This window comes from Malaya genurostris, chromosome 3, assembly GCF_030247185.1.
Source record: "Malaya genurostris strain Urasoe2022 chromosome 3, Malgen_1.1, whole genome shotgun sequence".
NCBI classification, from domain to species: domain Eukaryota; kingdom Metazoa; phylum Arthropoda; class Insecta; order Diptera; family Culicidae; genus Malaya; species Malaya genurostris.
This window is the reverse complement of record NC_080572.1, coordinates 69,146,032-69,164,423: the sequence shown is the minus strand read 5'-3', so window position 1 is coordinate 69,164,423 and position 18,392 is coordinate 69,146,032. Positions and strand designations below refer to the sequence as shown.

The following is an 18,392-nucleotide window of genomic DNA, read 5'->3' as shown; positions in this document are numbered from 1 at the left end:
GAACAATGCTGCATGTGAACGGTTGAAAAATTGAAAATGTGTGTAGTTTTTGTATCCAGTATTTTCGCTAGTTTAGTTCTGTGTTTATTAGGATTGGAAGTTACAAATCAAGGTTTGTTTAAATTCAACGAGCACTACATCATTACTGTCTTACTGGGGAAATTCTTTTTTCATATTACATAAATTCAAGTATGTGAGCGAAATTCAGCGTTGATTTGACATTAAAATTAAAAATTCAACGCATACCAAGTACTGCATCGATTACAGTCTCCAATCATGTTTTCGATTAACATTTCGATTTTATGATTGTTTTACAACCCCATCGATGCAAATACACATGTCGAGTAAATTTTTATTTTCTGTGTAGTAATCCCAAGTGCCTAAGTGTTTTTTGTAAACCAGTGATTGAACAAATACGTATTGGATATTTCTTTTCTTAGGATTAGAAGTTTTAGTAACAGCATCAGAGACATCATGTGTGTTGATGCTCCGTCATTGATCAAGGCAATCGAGATGCAGAAAGGCTATAGCAGGATAAGCATGTGAAATCTGCCCCCAAAGGGAATTCATATTGTTATACCACATTTGCAAGGTAATAGACTGGAAACAATTTTCTCAAACTTTCAACCCTTTAACTGCCATATTGACGGAGCTAGGGTGGTTCTATTGATTTTCATTTAATTTGATTTTTGAAGAAACTGCTCCTCCGAAAAAATTGAAAAAAATCAGGTATGTCTAAGGCATTATGGGGAAGGTTTACATTTTTTTCAAAATTTTTGAATATGTATTTCTTTCATTAAAAAATATTAGAAAATTTTGAAACATATTTTTTCCCTCTTCCAATTTTTGCACCACCCTGTATTTTTTAGTGATAAATAAAGAATATTATAAATATTATAAAAAAATGTGAACGACCAAAACATTTGATTTTTTCTAAAAAATAAATAACAGTCGACCATGCGTTCTGAGAGAAGGAAACGCATGGTGATTTGTTCTAGTAGTTTATGCAACTCAAGCGCAGGGCTTAGAAATCAAAGTAACGAAAATTAGTAACGAAATGCGCGAAAATTAGTAACGAAATGCGCATAATTTTGCTCAACCAAGCTTTTTCATATGAGCTACCAGTAAAAAGTTATGATTATTTTTTCATCAAAATCTAGTCAAGCTTCAAATATCAATATTCATTAGATGCCAAATCAATAAAAATGTATCCTATGCGGTTCCTGAATGGTAATATATGTAAAATTTAAGAGAAAATTGGGAAGGTGTTATTTTTTTAAATTATTTGAATTCATTTAGGGGTTAACCTTATTTTGTGCTAGGGCACATAACCAATTTCACTATCTTTACGTTTCGTCTTAGACTCGTCAGTGCAGAGCAGTTTAAATTGAACTGCTTACTGCGAACTTAAACAGTTCAATTTGAACCGCTAAGCAAACGTAAATTTGTTGCTATTTGCAACACACTTGTAATAAGCACCGAAGACACCAACTACAAAAAACTAATATTTAATAGTGAAAATATTTTTGTCACGCTAATTTCCCGTTTCGGACCATAGACTATATATTTTAAGGTTAACTACTCCATTTCGGATCATCATTTTTCAGGCCGATTGAATGTTTTGTTTTTGTTACTCGCACGCAACGACCAGCAGCTGAATGATGTAATCGCGGGATTCATTCCAGGCTTTCAGAAGGTGTTTTTTTTCTACGATATTGATATGCAATATGCCGGCTTTATTTGCATTCGTTTGGTGTCAATTTCGCTCAGTGAAAAATGCACAACCTATCAAATTATTTTAGATTTTTACTAAACTGATGATTTTTACCTTTGATTTGCAAAGAAATAAATCTTTATAGCTTTTTAGATAACATTTCTTAATAGTCATTAGAACGGCTGATTTAGTATAATGTTTCCCATTGTTGTCCACTTTTCGCTTTCTTTTCCTCCAATGCCAACGACCAGAAGCTGTATGACGCAATCGCTCTTGTTTGAAGCAAAGTTGGCTAAAGAACTGCGACACATCTGCTCGTACTGCCGATTGATTTCAAGCTGAACCAATTTTGGTCAAAAGTTTTCTTTTTAAGTGATTTCGTTTGTAGCTTTTTCACAAATGAGCGGTCCCAAATAGAAACGTAGAATATTTTGATGTCAATTATTTAATTTCGCCATATTTCAAAGAAAGAAACTATCCAAACGCTGTACGGGATTAATTTCTGGCCTTCAGAAAAGCCAAATTGTGGAACTCTCTACGATATTAAACACTATTCGGAACAGCCAAATGCTAGCTAACGTTCGTTTGGTGCGAATCTCGCACAGCGAAAAGTGCTCAAAGCCGATCAAATTACACTGAAGTCTTTTTGCTTTTCTCATATAGAAAGATTATGTAATCACTTGAAAAACCGACTAGTAAAAAATGACCCGGAAGGCCAAGTGACATATACCATTCGACTCAGTTCATCGAGCTGAGCAATGTCTGTGTGTGTATGTGTCCAATAATTTCGCTAGGTTTTCTCCGAGATGGCTGAACCTATTTCGACAAACTTAGATTCAAATGAAAGGTCTCATGGTCCTATACGGAATTCCTGAATTGCATCCGGATCCGACTTCCGGTTCCGGAGTTATAGGGTAAAGTGTGTTCAATATTGTACACCATCACTTAAACCGGCGAAACAAAACACGTAAAAAAATATCTAAACTGGTATCAAAACTACATGAATCGATAGTCATCATCAGTAGGCAACCAAACAAACCGTCCTGGTACCCGGTATCCGGTTCCGGAAACACCGAAAATAGTGGTCATATATAATAAAATGGATCTCACTCATTTTTCTCAGCGATGGTTTGACCGATTTCCACAAACTTAGATTCAAATGAATGGTCTTCTGGTCTGATATGGAATTCCTGAATTCCATACGGATCCGACTTTCGGTTCCGGAGTTATGGGGTAAAGTGTGTTCAATATTGTACACCGTCACTTAAACCGGCGAAACAAAAAACGTAGAAAATTTTCTAAACTGGACTCAAAACCGTTATTCCCAATTTAGAGTATGATGGAAAAATTGTATAAAATCTTCAAAATTTGAATAAAACCTAGTAGAGTTTGTACGTCATGTTAGTTGGTGGCCGTACGAATCGACTTCGATTATACCGGTTCTCGGATTCCGGTGCCAGAAGTGCATATAATAGTGAACCCACTTCGTTTTCTAATGGATGGCCTAACCGATCAGAGAACTGTTTTATTCTCCAGGTTATACTAGTTAATACGCAAACAATCTCTTGGTTCCTTCAAAAATCGAAGAGAAAAATTTTGAATAGAATACCACAATAATATATATGAGAAAGGCATCATTACACCACTAGGTGGATTGAAACAGGTTTTTGCCTTTCTCATATAGAAAGGTTATGCAATCACTGTGAAAACCGATTTTTGAACCGAGGCCCGGAGGGCCGAGTGTCATATACCATTCGACTCAGTTCGCCGAGTACGCAAAATGTCTGTGCGTGTGTGTATGTGTGTGTATGCGCTTATGTGTGTATGTAACGTTATTTGCACTAACTTTTCTCGGAGATTTTCACAAACTTAGATTCAAATGAAAGCTCTTTAGGTCCCAAACTAAATTCCTGAATATCATTTTGATATGACTTCCGGTTCCGGAGTTATGGGGTAAAATGTGCATAAAAATGAAAATATTATTGATTTTCACAAATAGTTCAAATGAAAGGTCCTGTGGTCCCATACGGAATTCCTGAACTTTATCCGAAACCGACTTCCGGATCCGAAAATATAGGGTGAAGTGTGTTGAAAATTTTAAACCATCACTGAAAAAGGTGACAAAAACGTTAAAAAAATGACTAAATCGACCTCAAATCTTCACCAATTGATAGTTTTTATTAGTTGACGGTCTAACAGTGAAGGTCTTTCAAGAATGAAATGTTTGGTATAAAGGAGTATCAAAGAGTATAATTCATAAGGCGCGTTTGCCTTTCTCGTATTTTTAAAACTCATAGCTCAATGAAAGGATTTATATAATCTAACTACCAATAGAATCGAAATTTTTCAACTTAAACGTGTATAGCAACAGCATTGAAGTATTTCAATAGTACACTATTGAAAAACCTGTCTCATTTGACCCATGTCAACACCAGCCAATCAGAACGGGTTTTGAGGAAGAGAACAGAATATCTGCTGCTGCACAACAAATCGTTCGAGAAAAATGTTCCGAACAGTGCTTGATATCCTAGTGAGTTCCACAATTTGGTCCTCCTGAAAGGCAGAAATGAATCCCGTACAGCATCCGGATAGTTTCTTTCAATGAAATGCAAATCCGAAATGAAATAATCGAAATTAAAATTCTATATGCTGCTATTTCTATAGCCGTTAGGACCGCCCATAAGTGAAAAAGCTACAAACGAAATTACGTAAAAAGAAACCTCTCAACAAATATTGGATCAGTTTGGATTCTATCGTCACTGCGAGTAGATGTATTTTGTGTCGTTTTCTAAGCTAGTTTCGCTTCCGACAAGAGCGATTACGTCACAGCTGCCAGTTGTTTGCATTGGTGAAAAAACAACGAAAAGTGGACAACGGTGGAGAGCATCACACGAAATCAGCCGTTCTAATGGCTCTAAAAGTTTTCTAAAGAACTATTAGGACTAATTGTTCGCAAAGCGAAGGTTAATATCCTCAGTTTAGTGCAAATCTAGAACTATTTGATTTGATTTGTGCACTTTTCGCTGTGTGAAATTCACAGTAATCGAGATCAAGTGAAGCCTTCTTCGTTTTTGCGAAAAATGTGGAAAAGGAGAATGCTTGCATAATTCATACAATTGATCAACTAATTGATATTCGGAAGTGTTAAGGAACATGTCAGTTGTTTTCGTATTCACGACATCCAGTTATGTCACCCGCCTTTTATTTTAGTGTTCTCTCTTGAATCACACATCTTTATCAGTACGAATGAAACTCAAATAAAAAAAAATTGTATACCACCCGAGTAAATTTCGTTTGTTCCAGCTCAACCGGAAGTCGATGCTGCCAACCGATGGTTTGACCAGATGAATTTAGAATTAAAACTGCTGAACCATGAAGCCGCAGAGGACGCCTGGCAGTCGAGGTAGGATTGATTGACTACATCCTTCGGCACTGGTCTGCGGTGTGTCCGTTTATTCACAATCATTTTCCTTTATTTTTTACCACCCACCCCATTTGAAATGCCTGAAGCACACTACCGACTGAAACAGTCATCGTGGAGAAAATAAGTCAACTGGCGGTGCGGAAAGCCCACTGGGAGCGTACCACGTGCAGCCGGGGGCAGCGCTACGGAGACTTCAATGCCAGCTTTGACAGGGCCCTCAACCTTCTCTGCCGTTCTGCCAGGCATACGGATGAGGAAATTAGGTGTGTAATGTGGTTACGAAGATATGTATACCTATTTTGTATTAGTCTAACGCATATTATGTTTATGAATTATGTAGAAACATGACAAAATTGCTGGCATATTTGCAAGAAATTTACACCGAAACTGAAGTATGTGTTAATCGATCATGTGACGATGATAAACTTTGGAAAAGTACATTTTTCAAATATCATGAACAAGTAAGCAATAACTTCTCAGTGAATGAACTTTGCTTGTTTGGAGAACCTGATATGGAGAGAATAATGAGTAGAGGTGAACATTTTACCATCATGAATACGTGAAAATCTTTGTTCCAACCTTCATTAATTCCAGAAACTATTCCCTTATTCAAAGATAAAATGAATTGCATGATGAACGATCAACACATTCTCAGTTGGGCTTGGCAGTCATGGAGACTGGCAGTGGGACCTCCGGTGAAGGAGTCTTATCACAGTCTCATACAAGTCATGAATGTGGGAGCTCGTAGATCGGGATTTCAAGATATTGGCGAGGTATGGCGAGCGGAGTTGGAAATGCCAAATTTGCGAGAAATAGTCAGTCGACTCTGGCTCGATGTGAAACCACTTTACCAAAAGCTTCATGCAGTTGTGAGACACTTTCTTAAGAAGAAATATCCGGAAGTGAAAAACTTTCAGTCTGGTGGACAGATTCCGGCACATCTGCTAGGTGATATGTGGAGTCAAAACTGGGAAACTCTCACAGCGTCCATACTTCCCCACGAGGTTGACATTGATCGAAATTTTCGAAATAGCAATTGCAGTTCCGAACAGATGGTCCGAAAAGCGGAAGATTTTTACTCCTCGATGGGTTTGCCAATGATGACCGAAAGCTTCTGGAAGAAAAGCATTTTCGAACGTGCACATAATATTACCAAGTGCCATGGAACCGCGGCGAATATGTACGACGCAGGTGATTTTCGGTGAATAACCCGTAAATTACGTTTTTTTGCATGCTTTTTTTATTATCCTTTCTTCCAGAATGATAACCTGTGCGGGGAATTCAATGAATGATTTTTATGTGATACTTCATGAAATGGGTCATATAATATATTATATGTTAGCGGCGAATCAACCAACCGTCTTTCAGGTAAGAGAATGTGTGAAAGGTAAATATTTAAACATGGTCAATTCTAAAGGCCCAATTTTCAATAATGTGTGCAAACATTTTGTTATATGCCTAGCCTATTTCATTAGGATACAGAATTTCGAAAATGACTGAATCGATTTTCACAAATTTTGCTTTTGAATTTTATTCGGATCGGACTACTGGTTCAGGAGTGATGGGCAAAATATACGAAGAAATAATAACAAGTTTATTCGAGCACCGCCTCCGGTACTTCCAGAAGCGAGTGCTGAGATTCGGTATACTTGGATCAATTTACTGTACCTGCAAAACTATACTATATAATTATATGGCTAGGTAAAAACATTTTTATAGATAAATCTGTGCTCTTGAAATTGAATTTTGTATGCTGTATTTTTTGGTAAATTGAATTTTGAATTTTGTATACTCAGCCTGTATTTCCGGAACCGGGAGTCGGATCCGACCACAACAATCAATAGCACTCTATGAAACCGTAGAAGCTTTCATTTGAGTCTAAGTTAGTGGAATTCGACTCAGCCGTTCCTGAGAAGATAATGAGAGCTCCGGTTTTGAGTTTTCAACCACTATTTCAGGTACTTCCGGAACCTGTATAGCAGAAATCGATCCATTAGTCCAGCAACTAGATTTTGAATTATTGCTCTAAATGACGGGTTGTAATTTCATACACACTTCACCCTGCACTGAGCTAAATTTTCTTTTTCACATTATATAATATTCTAATGATTTTGCACTATTAGCATTTCCAATAATAGTTACAAGATGTGTTCAACATCATGTCAAATATATGAGATAATCTTATGAAACATAAAACTCTTCTTAACGTTATTTTTACAGGATTTCCATATAACGAATGAAATTTCCAGTCTGAGTCAAATTTATTGGCGCGTCTTATAACCATTACTAGATATCCGTACAACATACATTGAAACAATTTATGAAGCGCATATTATATTCACTTCGAATTTATTTAGATAGGTTCATATATACCATATGATTAGTTTTATAAAATTTATATATATATATATATATATATATATATATATATATATATATATATATATATATATATATATATATATATATATATATATATATATATATAAGGGTGATTTTTTAAGAGCTTGAGAACTTTTTTAAACAATAAAACGCATAAAATTTGCAAAATCTCATCGGTTCTTTATTTTAAACGTTAGATTGGTACATGACATTTACTTTTTGAAGATAATTTCATTTAAATGTTGACCGCGGCTGCGTCTTAGGTGGTCCATTCGGAAAGTCCAATTTTGGGCAACTTTTTCGAGCATTTCGGCCGGAATAGCCCGAATTTCTTCGGAAATGTTGTCTTCCAAAGCTGGAATAGTTACTGGCTTATTTCTGTAGACTTTAGACTTGACGTAGCCCCACAAAAAATAGTCTAAAGGCGTCAAATCGCATGATCTTGGTGGCCAACTTACCGGTCCATTTCTTGAGATGAATTGTTCTCCGAAGTTTTCCCTCAAAATGGCCATAGAATCGCGAGCTGTGTGGCATGTAGCGCCATCTTGTTGAAACCACATGTCTACCAAGTTCAGTTCTTCCATTTTTGGCAACAAAAAGTTTGTTAGCATCGAACGATAGCGATCGCCATTCACTGTAACGTTGCGTCCAACAGCATCTTTGAAAAAATACGGTCCAATGATTCCACCAGCGTACAAACCACACCAAACAGTGCATTTTTCGGGATGCATGGGCAGTTCTTGAACGGCTTCTGGTTGCTCTTCACTCCAAATGCGGCAATTTTGCTTATTTACGTAGCCATTCAACCAGAAATGAGCCTCATCGCTGAACAAAATTTGTCGATAAAAAAGCGGATTTTCCGAATGGACCACCTAAGACGCAGCCGCGGTCAACATTTAAATGAAATTATCTTCAAAAAGTAAATGTCATGTACCAATCTAACGTTTAAAATAAAGAACCGATGAGATTTTGCAAATTTTATGCGTTTTATTGTTTAAAAAAGTTCTCAAGCTCTTAAAAAATCACCCTTTATATATATATATATATATATATATATATATATATATATATATATATATATATATATATATATATATATATATATATATATATATATATATATATATATATATATATATATATATAACTTTCAATGGAGGTCATACGAATAGCAGATAAGATAAGCAGATAATAGCAGAACTACTTTTCGTTGAGGATTCAAGCTTTACTAATATTCCATTCTGTAAGGGAGCACCTCATGATATTTGCGAAAGAGAAGTGAGATCCCGAGACTGAAAATAAAAAAAATGAATCTTACTAGACAGATAGAGTAATGAAATGTACCGGATATATATTTCATGGTCCGTTAACGCATATCCTTGAACGAAGTTGGATGAGCTGTCTTGTCAGCAATTTAAAATTACATTGAGATGCGGAACCTCCTGAAGAAATGGTCTGGAGCAGTTGATGAATATCGAGGACACAACTATTCACGACTTTCATTGGATTTCCATATAAATTATATGGGATATTTTCATAACTTTCATTATGATAACGTCCATTTAGATTTGACGTACACATTAAATAAAGATTATAAGTTTCCATATAATTTCTATGAATTATATTCTGCATATGATTCATATGACAAATTCTCTGCTAATTTTATACCGTTACACACGAACCGGAAGTTTATTTGTTTTTTTTTTTGTTTATTTGTTAAAATAATTCATCTGACAAACAATAGTCTGAATGAAGGGAAAAAGGTACAAACGGTCAATTTATAAAAAAGAAACACTTGATAATTTTTGTGCAAAACTTATGTGATGGTTCTCCAAATTCGAATAGATGCTGGAAAATGCTCGGATACATGCTGTTATAGGTTCATGGTGTCCGAATGTAGAACGATGGAGCCTGGGTTGAAATAGACTAGTCTAACGTAGAGGTCGCTGAGAAGCACGGAAGTCGAAAAGCGATAAGATCTTGGGAGAGTCAATATCGTCGTTGATTACTTTAGCCACAAGTAACGCTTGCTGTATCTTTCTACGTCGCTCTAGTGTTTCCAGTCCAATCAGGCGACAACGGTCAGGATACGGTGGGAGATCCAGTGGGTTCCGCCAGGGAAGGTCGAGCAAAGCAAATCGAATAAATCTTTTTTGTACACGTTCTATCCGTAAATTCCAAACCAATTGGTAAGGACTCCAAATTAAACACGCATTTTCAACTAGTACGGATCCTTGAAGTCCCGACTAATTTTTGCAATAAATCCGAGTTGCCGCGTTGCTTTGGAAATTAAAGTTGGTCGGTGTAGATTAAAGGTGAGTTTAGCATCCAACAAAACGCCGAGATCATTGACAAATTTGACTCTATCAAGCGTTTGTCCATCAATTTTAAAGTCGAATACTATTGGATTTATTTTGCGGTGAAAAGTTATAACTTGACATTTCACGGTACTAATTATTAAAAAGTTTCGTCGACACCAGTCTACGAAAATATCTAGGAGCTCCTGAAGATGGACATAATCTTCAACAGCACGGACTGCCAGGTACAGCTTCAAGTCATCAGCGTAAACCAATCTGCATCCGACGCCAAGCAGTAAAGCAGCATCGTTGAAGAACAGCACAAACAGTAGTGGACCAAGGTTACGGCTCTGAGGTACAACCGATTTATTCGTGAACGGAGAAGAAGCACAAGAGCCAAACTGCACACGTAGTAAAGACTGTTCCAGAAAGTATGGACGCACTTTGATTTCGCTGTAAATAATTTACAAGTTATAGATATTCAAATTTTATTCGATATACTGAAAATATTAGACTACAACAACAGAATATTATTCTCAACATTTGCTACTTAGCCATTGTATAGACAAGCTGGCGCACCTTCTTGCGAACTTTCCTCATTAAATTCCATACAGACTTCTTGGCGACAAGTTTTGACACTTTTTTCCAATCTTTTTCGAACTGTTGAATGGTTTCGTCTGCCGCGACATGTTTCCTAAGATGTACCTTCGTTAATGCCCAACATTTTTGGTAGTACACCATTCTACCGTTGATTTCGAGTAGTGGCAAGAAGCAAGATCTGGCCAGAAAACAACAGGATCCTTGTGGCTTCGAATCATGGGTAGAAGTCGTTTTTGTAAACATTTCTTGATGTATATTTCGCTGTTCATTGAAGCAGTGGTGATGAAGGGTTTCGAAATCTTACCGCAGCTACAAATTACTTGCCAGACCATAGCTTTCTTACCAAATTTTTCGACGTCAATCGATGTCTCGGATTGGTTTGACACTTGCCCTTCTCGCACCGTGTAATATTGTGGTCCCGGCAAGGATTTGTAATCGAGTTTCACGTAGGTTTCATCGTCCATGATTATGCAGTTGAAATTTCAAGCAAGAATCGTATTGTACAGCTTTCGAACCCTCGGTCTGATAGATACTTCTTGTTTCAGACTACGTTTTGGTTGTTTCTGCTTCTTATAGGTTCGAAGATTCAAACGTTCTTTAGCACGAAGAACATTTGACTTCGAAGTGCCCACTTTTTTGGCCACATCCCGAACTGAAACCTTCTTCTTTTGCTCGAACGCCTTCAGTATACGTTTATCCAACTGGGTTAGCAGGACCTTTTTTTTCGACCCGTTTTCGGTTTATCCTCACCGAACTTCCTGATTGCATTTCGCACGGCTTTTTCACTTACTCCTTCCATTTTTGCTTTTTTTCTCAGTGACAGTCCGCGTTCTGTGCACAATTTGTACACAATTTTTCGACGTTGTTCTGCTGAAAGTCCACGCATTTCGAAACAAACTAATAAAAACGAATAAAAAAACTGCACAAGTGGTTAGAGAAGAGTGTAAACAACATGACGCAGCAATAAAAATTGACAGATTCTGAACCATTGCGAAATGGCAGCGGTTTTTGGTTGCGTCCATACTTTCTGAGACAGTCTTTACAACCCTAAAGCCATCCAATTCAAGACTGCCTAGAAACGTCTTATAGTAAATAACCAAGTTACATCATCAACGCCTTCAAATTGCGTAAATTTTGGCGAACTGAAAATGCTGCTGGCAGACAAAAAATTGAAATTTTCCTAAACTCTATTTTCAAGAGTATAATGGAGTCATACCTTCTGTTTGAAAAATATTTCAATTTCAGATGGAATTTGCCAACCTACTCAATTATGCTATATCGTATAGAGCAGCAGTTGCTGTTCGAAATTTCCAACGGTACCAAAAACATGGGAACTACTGCATGAATAGTATCAATCTGTAAAATAACGGAAATGGGCTTAAAAGAATTTGTTCATCACAAAAGGCAAATTTCCGAGTAATTCCGAGAATTGAACGACGTTCCAGGTGTATTTACTGATATATCCGAACACATGTTAGACACAAATGCAGTGAACAATCATCCTATTATACTATTGAAACTATGTGTGTAATATTTCTTAAAACTTTACATGGAACAACTCACATGAAATTCTAACTGTACGAAGCAATTAATGCAAAAGAAACTTACGATTCAGCTGTCATATTGTTCCCCAGTTGCGGTTTTATTTTTCGCATTTTTAATTTACACCCATATATAGAAGATAAAGACGTAGTCCTACGTCAACAATTAAATGGGTAAAGGATAGATAAGTGGATTTGCGAAAATAGAATTTTACGTAAAAGTATAGCTTACTAGCACCTGCGATTCTTCTCCAATCCGAGAAAACATTTCGACATTGATCTACACTCAGAAAAATCATCACTTCAATGTTACGTGAAAACGTATGTGATTTTTATCCATAGAAATTTTCTTCTAAGTATAGATAGTACAGAATGAACTCACGAACTCTTAGTCCCCATTTGTAACTGCTTGACTTTTTTCGTAGGTTCTATAGAATAATTTTGTGAAATTTATACGAAGTTCATTTAAATTATACACACTTGAAACCGATTCTCGAGCTCGGTATTTTGAAATGGATAGTTTAGATAGTTTTTACTGAAACTCGGAGCTGGAAAACGTTGGAAGAAGAAAAACTTTTTTTTTCATATTTCGTGAAAAGATAAATTAAATAAGAAAACTATCTGCTTCGCAAATATAATTATTAAAATCTACTTATTTCCTGGTAAGAGTGTTGAAGAGCACTAGAAAAAGTTGACTGTAGGCGTGATGTTTCCTTTTTACCTTTTTTATATATATATAAACTAGGTATAGAATTCGCTCTAACTTTAGAAATTTTTTCCGAGTGTCATATACCAATCGATTCAGCTCCACGAACAGAGCAAATGTCCGTGTGTGTGTGTGTGTGTGTGTGTGTGTGTGTGTGTGTGTGTGTGTGTGTGTGTGTGTGTGTGTGTGTGTGTGTGTGTGTGTGTGTGTGTGTCTGTATGTGTGTTGTCAACTAGGTCGAGATCTCAGAAATGGCTGGACCGATTTTGATCAAAATAGTCGCGAATGAAAGGTCTCCCCGAATGAAAGGTTTTTGAGTTATACGATGTTTTATGTCAAAATTTTCAGTTTTTTACACTATCTGTCACATTTGACCTTGAAAACAGAATATGTTTCCAGACTTAGATTTCGCACGGTAATAGCTATCCAACAAGCCACAGATTGGTAAGATCCGTTCATTTTTAATTTTTCTCCCTATTCCAGCAGTAGGAATTTTGAGCGCTGTATGATAAAGTAATGCTTGGGAGCAACGTAAAACACGATTTTTACACTGTTACATACAATTGTTTCTAAGTACCAAAAAGACTGTGTACAGTATCCTTTTTCATGACATTTTGCCTCGGACCGATTTTAGCACGGTTCGTTTTTGACAACATAATTGTTGTATGACATATGTAAACCAAATGATGGCAGCATTTTCCAGTTGAAAGCAATTCAATAATTATATTGATTTAACCTACTTACAGCTATAAATGCTGGAAGAACATAACAACCATATACCATTCGAATTAGTTCGTCGAATTTCACATACGAACAGTCGTATGCTCCTAAACAAGGTTCCTGAATTATGTTAGGATTCGATTTCTGGTTCCGGAACTACAGGATGATATGTGAAACGAAATGAAAATTGTGGACCCATTTTTCTCGTAGATGGCTGAACCGATCTAAAATTCAAATGAAAAGTTTTAAGATCCTGTAAAACATCTTACTTTTCAGTCAAATCCAACTTTCGGTTTAGGGGATACAGGATGATTGGTATAAAAATGTCTATTTCACATAAATTAATCAGGTTTATCGGGTTTACAGATTTGGATAGTCGATAACCAAATAAACTTATTTCAGTTTTAGTGGTATTCAGGTTTCGATTCGGATTTAATTCGCACTACGATTTCTCGAAGATATTTATACTGATTTTCAAACATTTTGAAACAAATGTAAACTATACAGCTACTCAGGTGAATTTATCTGACTTCGGCTAGATCGATTTTCGAATTCCGGTTCCAGTATCGAATCGTTTCTCAAAGCTCAATCGTTTTCTAAGAATAAGCCATATCTACGAAGACAAAATTGATTAATATTATCCAATTCTGACTTCCGATTCTGGAATTACAGAATGATGAATTTTTTAAATTCAAACCGGCCCTGGAAGTACCTTAAATTACCGTAAACTCTAAAGTGGAACTTACTCCGACATATCATGGAATGTTTAATCGATTGTTACACTTTTAGATTCAAATTCAATCCGATTTGCAGTTTCGACATTACAGAGTAATGAGTGATTAAAGTCTTAAAATAATGTCATGAGAACTGAAACACCGAAGAATATTCATACAAAAAACACATGCGGATTGATCAAAAAGGTATCATCTCACTGTTAGGTGGATTAAGCACGTTTTTGTATGCTAGATTCAAATGAATATAATAAAACACCATGACTCGGCAATTCATGATTCTACCCTGATCGCTTCTGCCGAACTAACAGTAAAATTCCTGCTGACAAGTTCAGCAGAAATTGACAGTTGATGAATGTAAGATTGCTGAGATTCTCAGTAATTATACATTTTTCCGAAAGGATTACCGAGCGCTCGGCTTTTTTGGCAAGATTCAGCAATAAAATTTAGGTCTGTACTGTAAAATTACTTTCAACTGAACTTACATTTTACCAGAAGTTTACTTAATAGTCCCATTATTTTCATGTAATTGTTACTAAGCTCTATATTGAATCTTATTATGTATATTGGTACTAAAAACTAATAAATTACATAGTATATTGGACACATTGGACATTGACGCATTAAATGACATAAAATTTCGTTTCTGTTAAATCAGCTGGAACTAGTAGTTCAAGATGTGATTTCATTAATCCACTTCTAGAAGATTGGTGTGCTGGGACACGACCTTTTGAACTCCACTGTAGAAAAAAAAAATCTATTGTGTTTCAATTTCATATTTTTGGTGCACAGAATTTGCGTAATACCAGTTGGCCATGCAAATAACTTGTTGAGGGTTGGTTTTGTAGAACCATTTAGTAAACTTAAATAATGGTACATTTGCTTAAAAATTATACTTCTGCTTGGTACTAATATTAGATCGGAAAGTGTAATAAAAATTAGCTATACTTCATAACTGTTAGCAATTATTTACCCTAAAATCACTGTGATGAATACCGTAGAAGGGTCAAAAAGGATTCGGCAAATGCTGTTTTATCGAGGTTTTTCAACAGACGCCATATTGCGAGCACAAAATGAATTCAAGTAAGTACGTGACACATAAAATATATGTGACAACAGCAATAATTCTGACATATGGTTCTTTTCATATTCAATCATGATCCGATGGTTGTTAAGAACATCACGTGAACTCCGATGACAATGCCATTTTTGGAATCTACGTGTTTCTTGCACATAAGGTTAACGTGTGGATTTATTTGAGTGTACTTTGGATACGTTAAAACTATCTCTAATATCTCTTTTTAATTTCTTTTTCTATCATTCATTCGTTGGAGATGTATGAAATTTAATTTTTTGTTCGTTCAATGAAATGTCATGACGACTTTGCATCATAGTGATCGAAATCAAAAAGTCGAGCACCACAAGATATTGTGGTAAGTTTAGGAGGTAAAAGGTTTTTACCCCCTAATTTATGCTACGTGCACATAACCAATTTCATTTGATTTTACGTTTTGTCTTCGACTCATCACTTAGGTGTAATATCAAAGAAGTGTTTTGCAAATAGCATTAACTTTACGTACGTCTGTCTAGCGGTTTATGTTGAACCGGCAGGTCGGAGGTAGCAGTTCAACATAAGCTGCTACGCACTGACGAGTCGAAGACGAAACGTAAAATCACAAGATATTACTATTGTGAATCACAATAGAAAAAGTGCCAGTGCCTTTCACTTCTGGTGGAATATTTAATTCAATGAAATTCGTTAACTGTACTAACATCCACTAAAATATTCCTTACTGTTTTATTAAAATTAGTCACTGCCATATGACCGGGTCGATGCATCACCGCGCTAATCTTGCATGTGGTAACTTGCGATATGTTCGAGTCCTGACAGATTCTAAAGATTAACAAGATAGAAAACACAAGTTGGAAATTGTTCTTCATTCTCACGAATCGACTGTGACTTCTATTGGGACAGAATGTATAATGTAGCTCCTTAATTTTACTCATAAACAGTGAGACATACAATATACATATGACATTTTAAATTCATGCGCTTTTTGTAGGATGGAACCAACTCCGCATTTCAGGAGGCCGTAGGAGATACTATCCATTTAGCAGCTCTAAGTCCATCTCATTTGATACGGTAATATAATTGGCTAGAGTTTTAACAACGTACTTCAGCATGCTTTTCTATCGCTAGGTTGGGATTTCTCAATTCTTCATATTTGAAACCGGACAGTGATGACAATTTGAACCGTTTTGACTACAGTCTGCTGCTGAAGATCAGTCTAACGAAAATCCCTGCTCTTCCGTTTTCGTATATTATGGATCAATATCGGTGGAATCTGTTCGACGGGTCAATTGGGTTTGATAGCGATGCCAACAACTACTTTTGGTACTTATTAGAAAGTGAACAAGGCATCCGACCCGCCTCCGAGATAGACAGAACAGGCTTTTTTGATGCAGCAGCAAAATACCATTTCACCGATAACACTCCGTACGTGCGTTATTTTCTGGCCAATTTCCTAAGCTTCCAAATTCTGGAAGGCCTCTGCAAGAAGTCCATTTTCGGAGACGTTAAAACAACGCAAACGCTTCCGTTTCCGTTGCACAGATGTGATCTGTACGGTTCCAAGCGTGTGGGACGTCTTCTCGGAAAAGCACTGAAATTGGGACGATCTCAACACTGGACATTGGTGCTGGAAATACTGACCGGATCCTCAGAAATATCTTCTCGACCGCTGATCAAATATTTTGCCCCGTTGACCGAAATGCTAGATAAGATCATTGATGAATGGCAGCTAACGGTTGGTTGGTAAATAGTAAGAAACAAGCGTTTCGAGACTCAGATCGTTGAATAAAGATGTAAATAAAATGTCCATGTAGTTGTTGCCCTTGTTAGTGGAAAAACAGTTGCAAAAATATAAAATAGAACTGAAAGAAATTTTCCATACATTTAAAAGGAACATCTACTTCGAGTGTGGTTTTATTACCCCCCTTTTTTCGAACAAATTTTACACAAAAAAAAAATTAAAATGGTTTTGTAAACATTACTATTTTTTAAATTTTAAACGTTGAAAGGAGAAGTTCCCTTAAGGCAGAATATTTTGTATGAAAAATATAAAGTGACCGCTGTTCTCAAATCTGATAATAATCTACTCGATGCATCAAGTAATCGACAATTCAATTCGCATGATTATTTAAGTAATCTACCTGTAAATAAATAAACAAACTTTTATAAATAATTGGGATTTGGCATCATCTAGCGCAACAGTAACCTTAACCATCTCAGTTTAATCAGACATGTCATATATAAAAGCCATTTACTGGAAAACAAATTTGTTAGTATCAGAATTGCATTGGCTTGAAAAATGGGATGAATAAATCGAAAACGAAACGTAAACAAGGGGCCTTTCTCTATAAAAAGGTAATATAATTTCTGAAAAAACCGGAGTTCCGGAAACTCCTGGTGTTATATATTCGACTCAGCTCGACAATATCCAAAAATGTCTGTTTGAATGTGTAGGCTGAACCGATTTCAACAATCTTAGGCTCGCTTGACAGCTACTATTGGGTCAATCAAGGATGGATTTTATCGTATCAAAGAACGCTCACTAGCAACTCTTCACATGATTCAATCAGTGCCATCAAAAGGAGACGGATATCATCGCAGCAACAAAAAACCGGCATGGTTCATTTCACATAGAATAGACACCAGTGAGAGAGTGAATTTCTCTCGATGACCTGTCTGAGAATCAAAGGTTAGCACGTTGCTGTGGGAATTCTCTCTGAAGCAACAAACGGTCGCTTTTTTCAATAAATATTAAAGGGTTTTATGCAAGACACGACCGAGCACGATTACAATAAAAATGAAATAATTCTAAGGTAACCATAATAGATGCACTAAACAGCGACAAATTACAAACTTAATCTAATTTTTCATTTCAAAATTTTTGAAAATATCCTTTAAATGAAAGTCAATTATGATTATTTCAAAGTTACTTAAAAGACCAATTTTGGATACGAACAACCTCAAGATATAAATCTGGACAAAAGAAACGATTCTATATTAGAATATTTTTCAAGACAGAGAACGTACAAACTTATTCATTTTATAAACAGCGATTAGAGAAGATTTTATATATTTTATGATAAGACACTTGTTGTTTTGATGTAAATGATAATTCAACTGAAACTGGTGGTGACCCGAGTTTAGTGAGGATTCAAATGATACATGTAAAATCGCAGATCAGCTTATCTTGAGTTTATCTCTAATA

At 36.0% G+C, this 18,392-nt stretch overlaps 1 protein-coding gene across 1 annotated transcript; it reads left to right on the top strand.

Annotated features, from left to right (window-relative positions):
* LOC131438617 (angiotensin-converting enzyme-like) lies at window positions 1–17,003 on the top strand. The gene is made up of 8 exons (XM_058608746.1): window positions 1–112; window positions 5,018–5,117; window positions 5,225–5,401; window positions 5,479–5,672; window positions 5,733–6,339; window positions 6,398–6,506; window positions 16,179–16,258; window positions 16,316–17,003. Exons 1-8 carry the CDS (start codon window positions 37–39, stop codon window positions 16,932–16,934), a joined length of 1,962 nt encoding a protein of 653 aa, XP_058464729.1. The 5' UTR covers window positions 1–36; the 3' UTR covers window positions 16,935–17,003.
* Window positions 17,004–18,392: the final 1,389 nt, after the last annotated feature.

What these genes read in the sequence shown, in the direction of transcription:
- LOC131438617 (XM_058608746.1), top strand. Translation starts at nt 37, where the DNA reads ATGTGTGTAGTTTTTGTATCCAGTATTTTCGCTAGTTTAGTTCTGTGT. An exon ending in GGAGAGAATAATGAGTAGAG is followed by an intron (nt 5,673 to 5,732) that starts GTGAACATTTTA and finishes CATTAATTCCAG; the next exon opens with AAACTATTCCCTTATTCAAA. An exon ending in AGTCCATCTCATTTGATACG is followed by an intron (nt 16,259 to 16,315) that starts GTAATATAATTG and finishes TTCTATCGCTAG; the next exon opens with GTTGGGATTTCTCAATTCTT.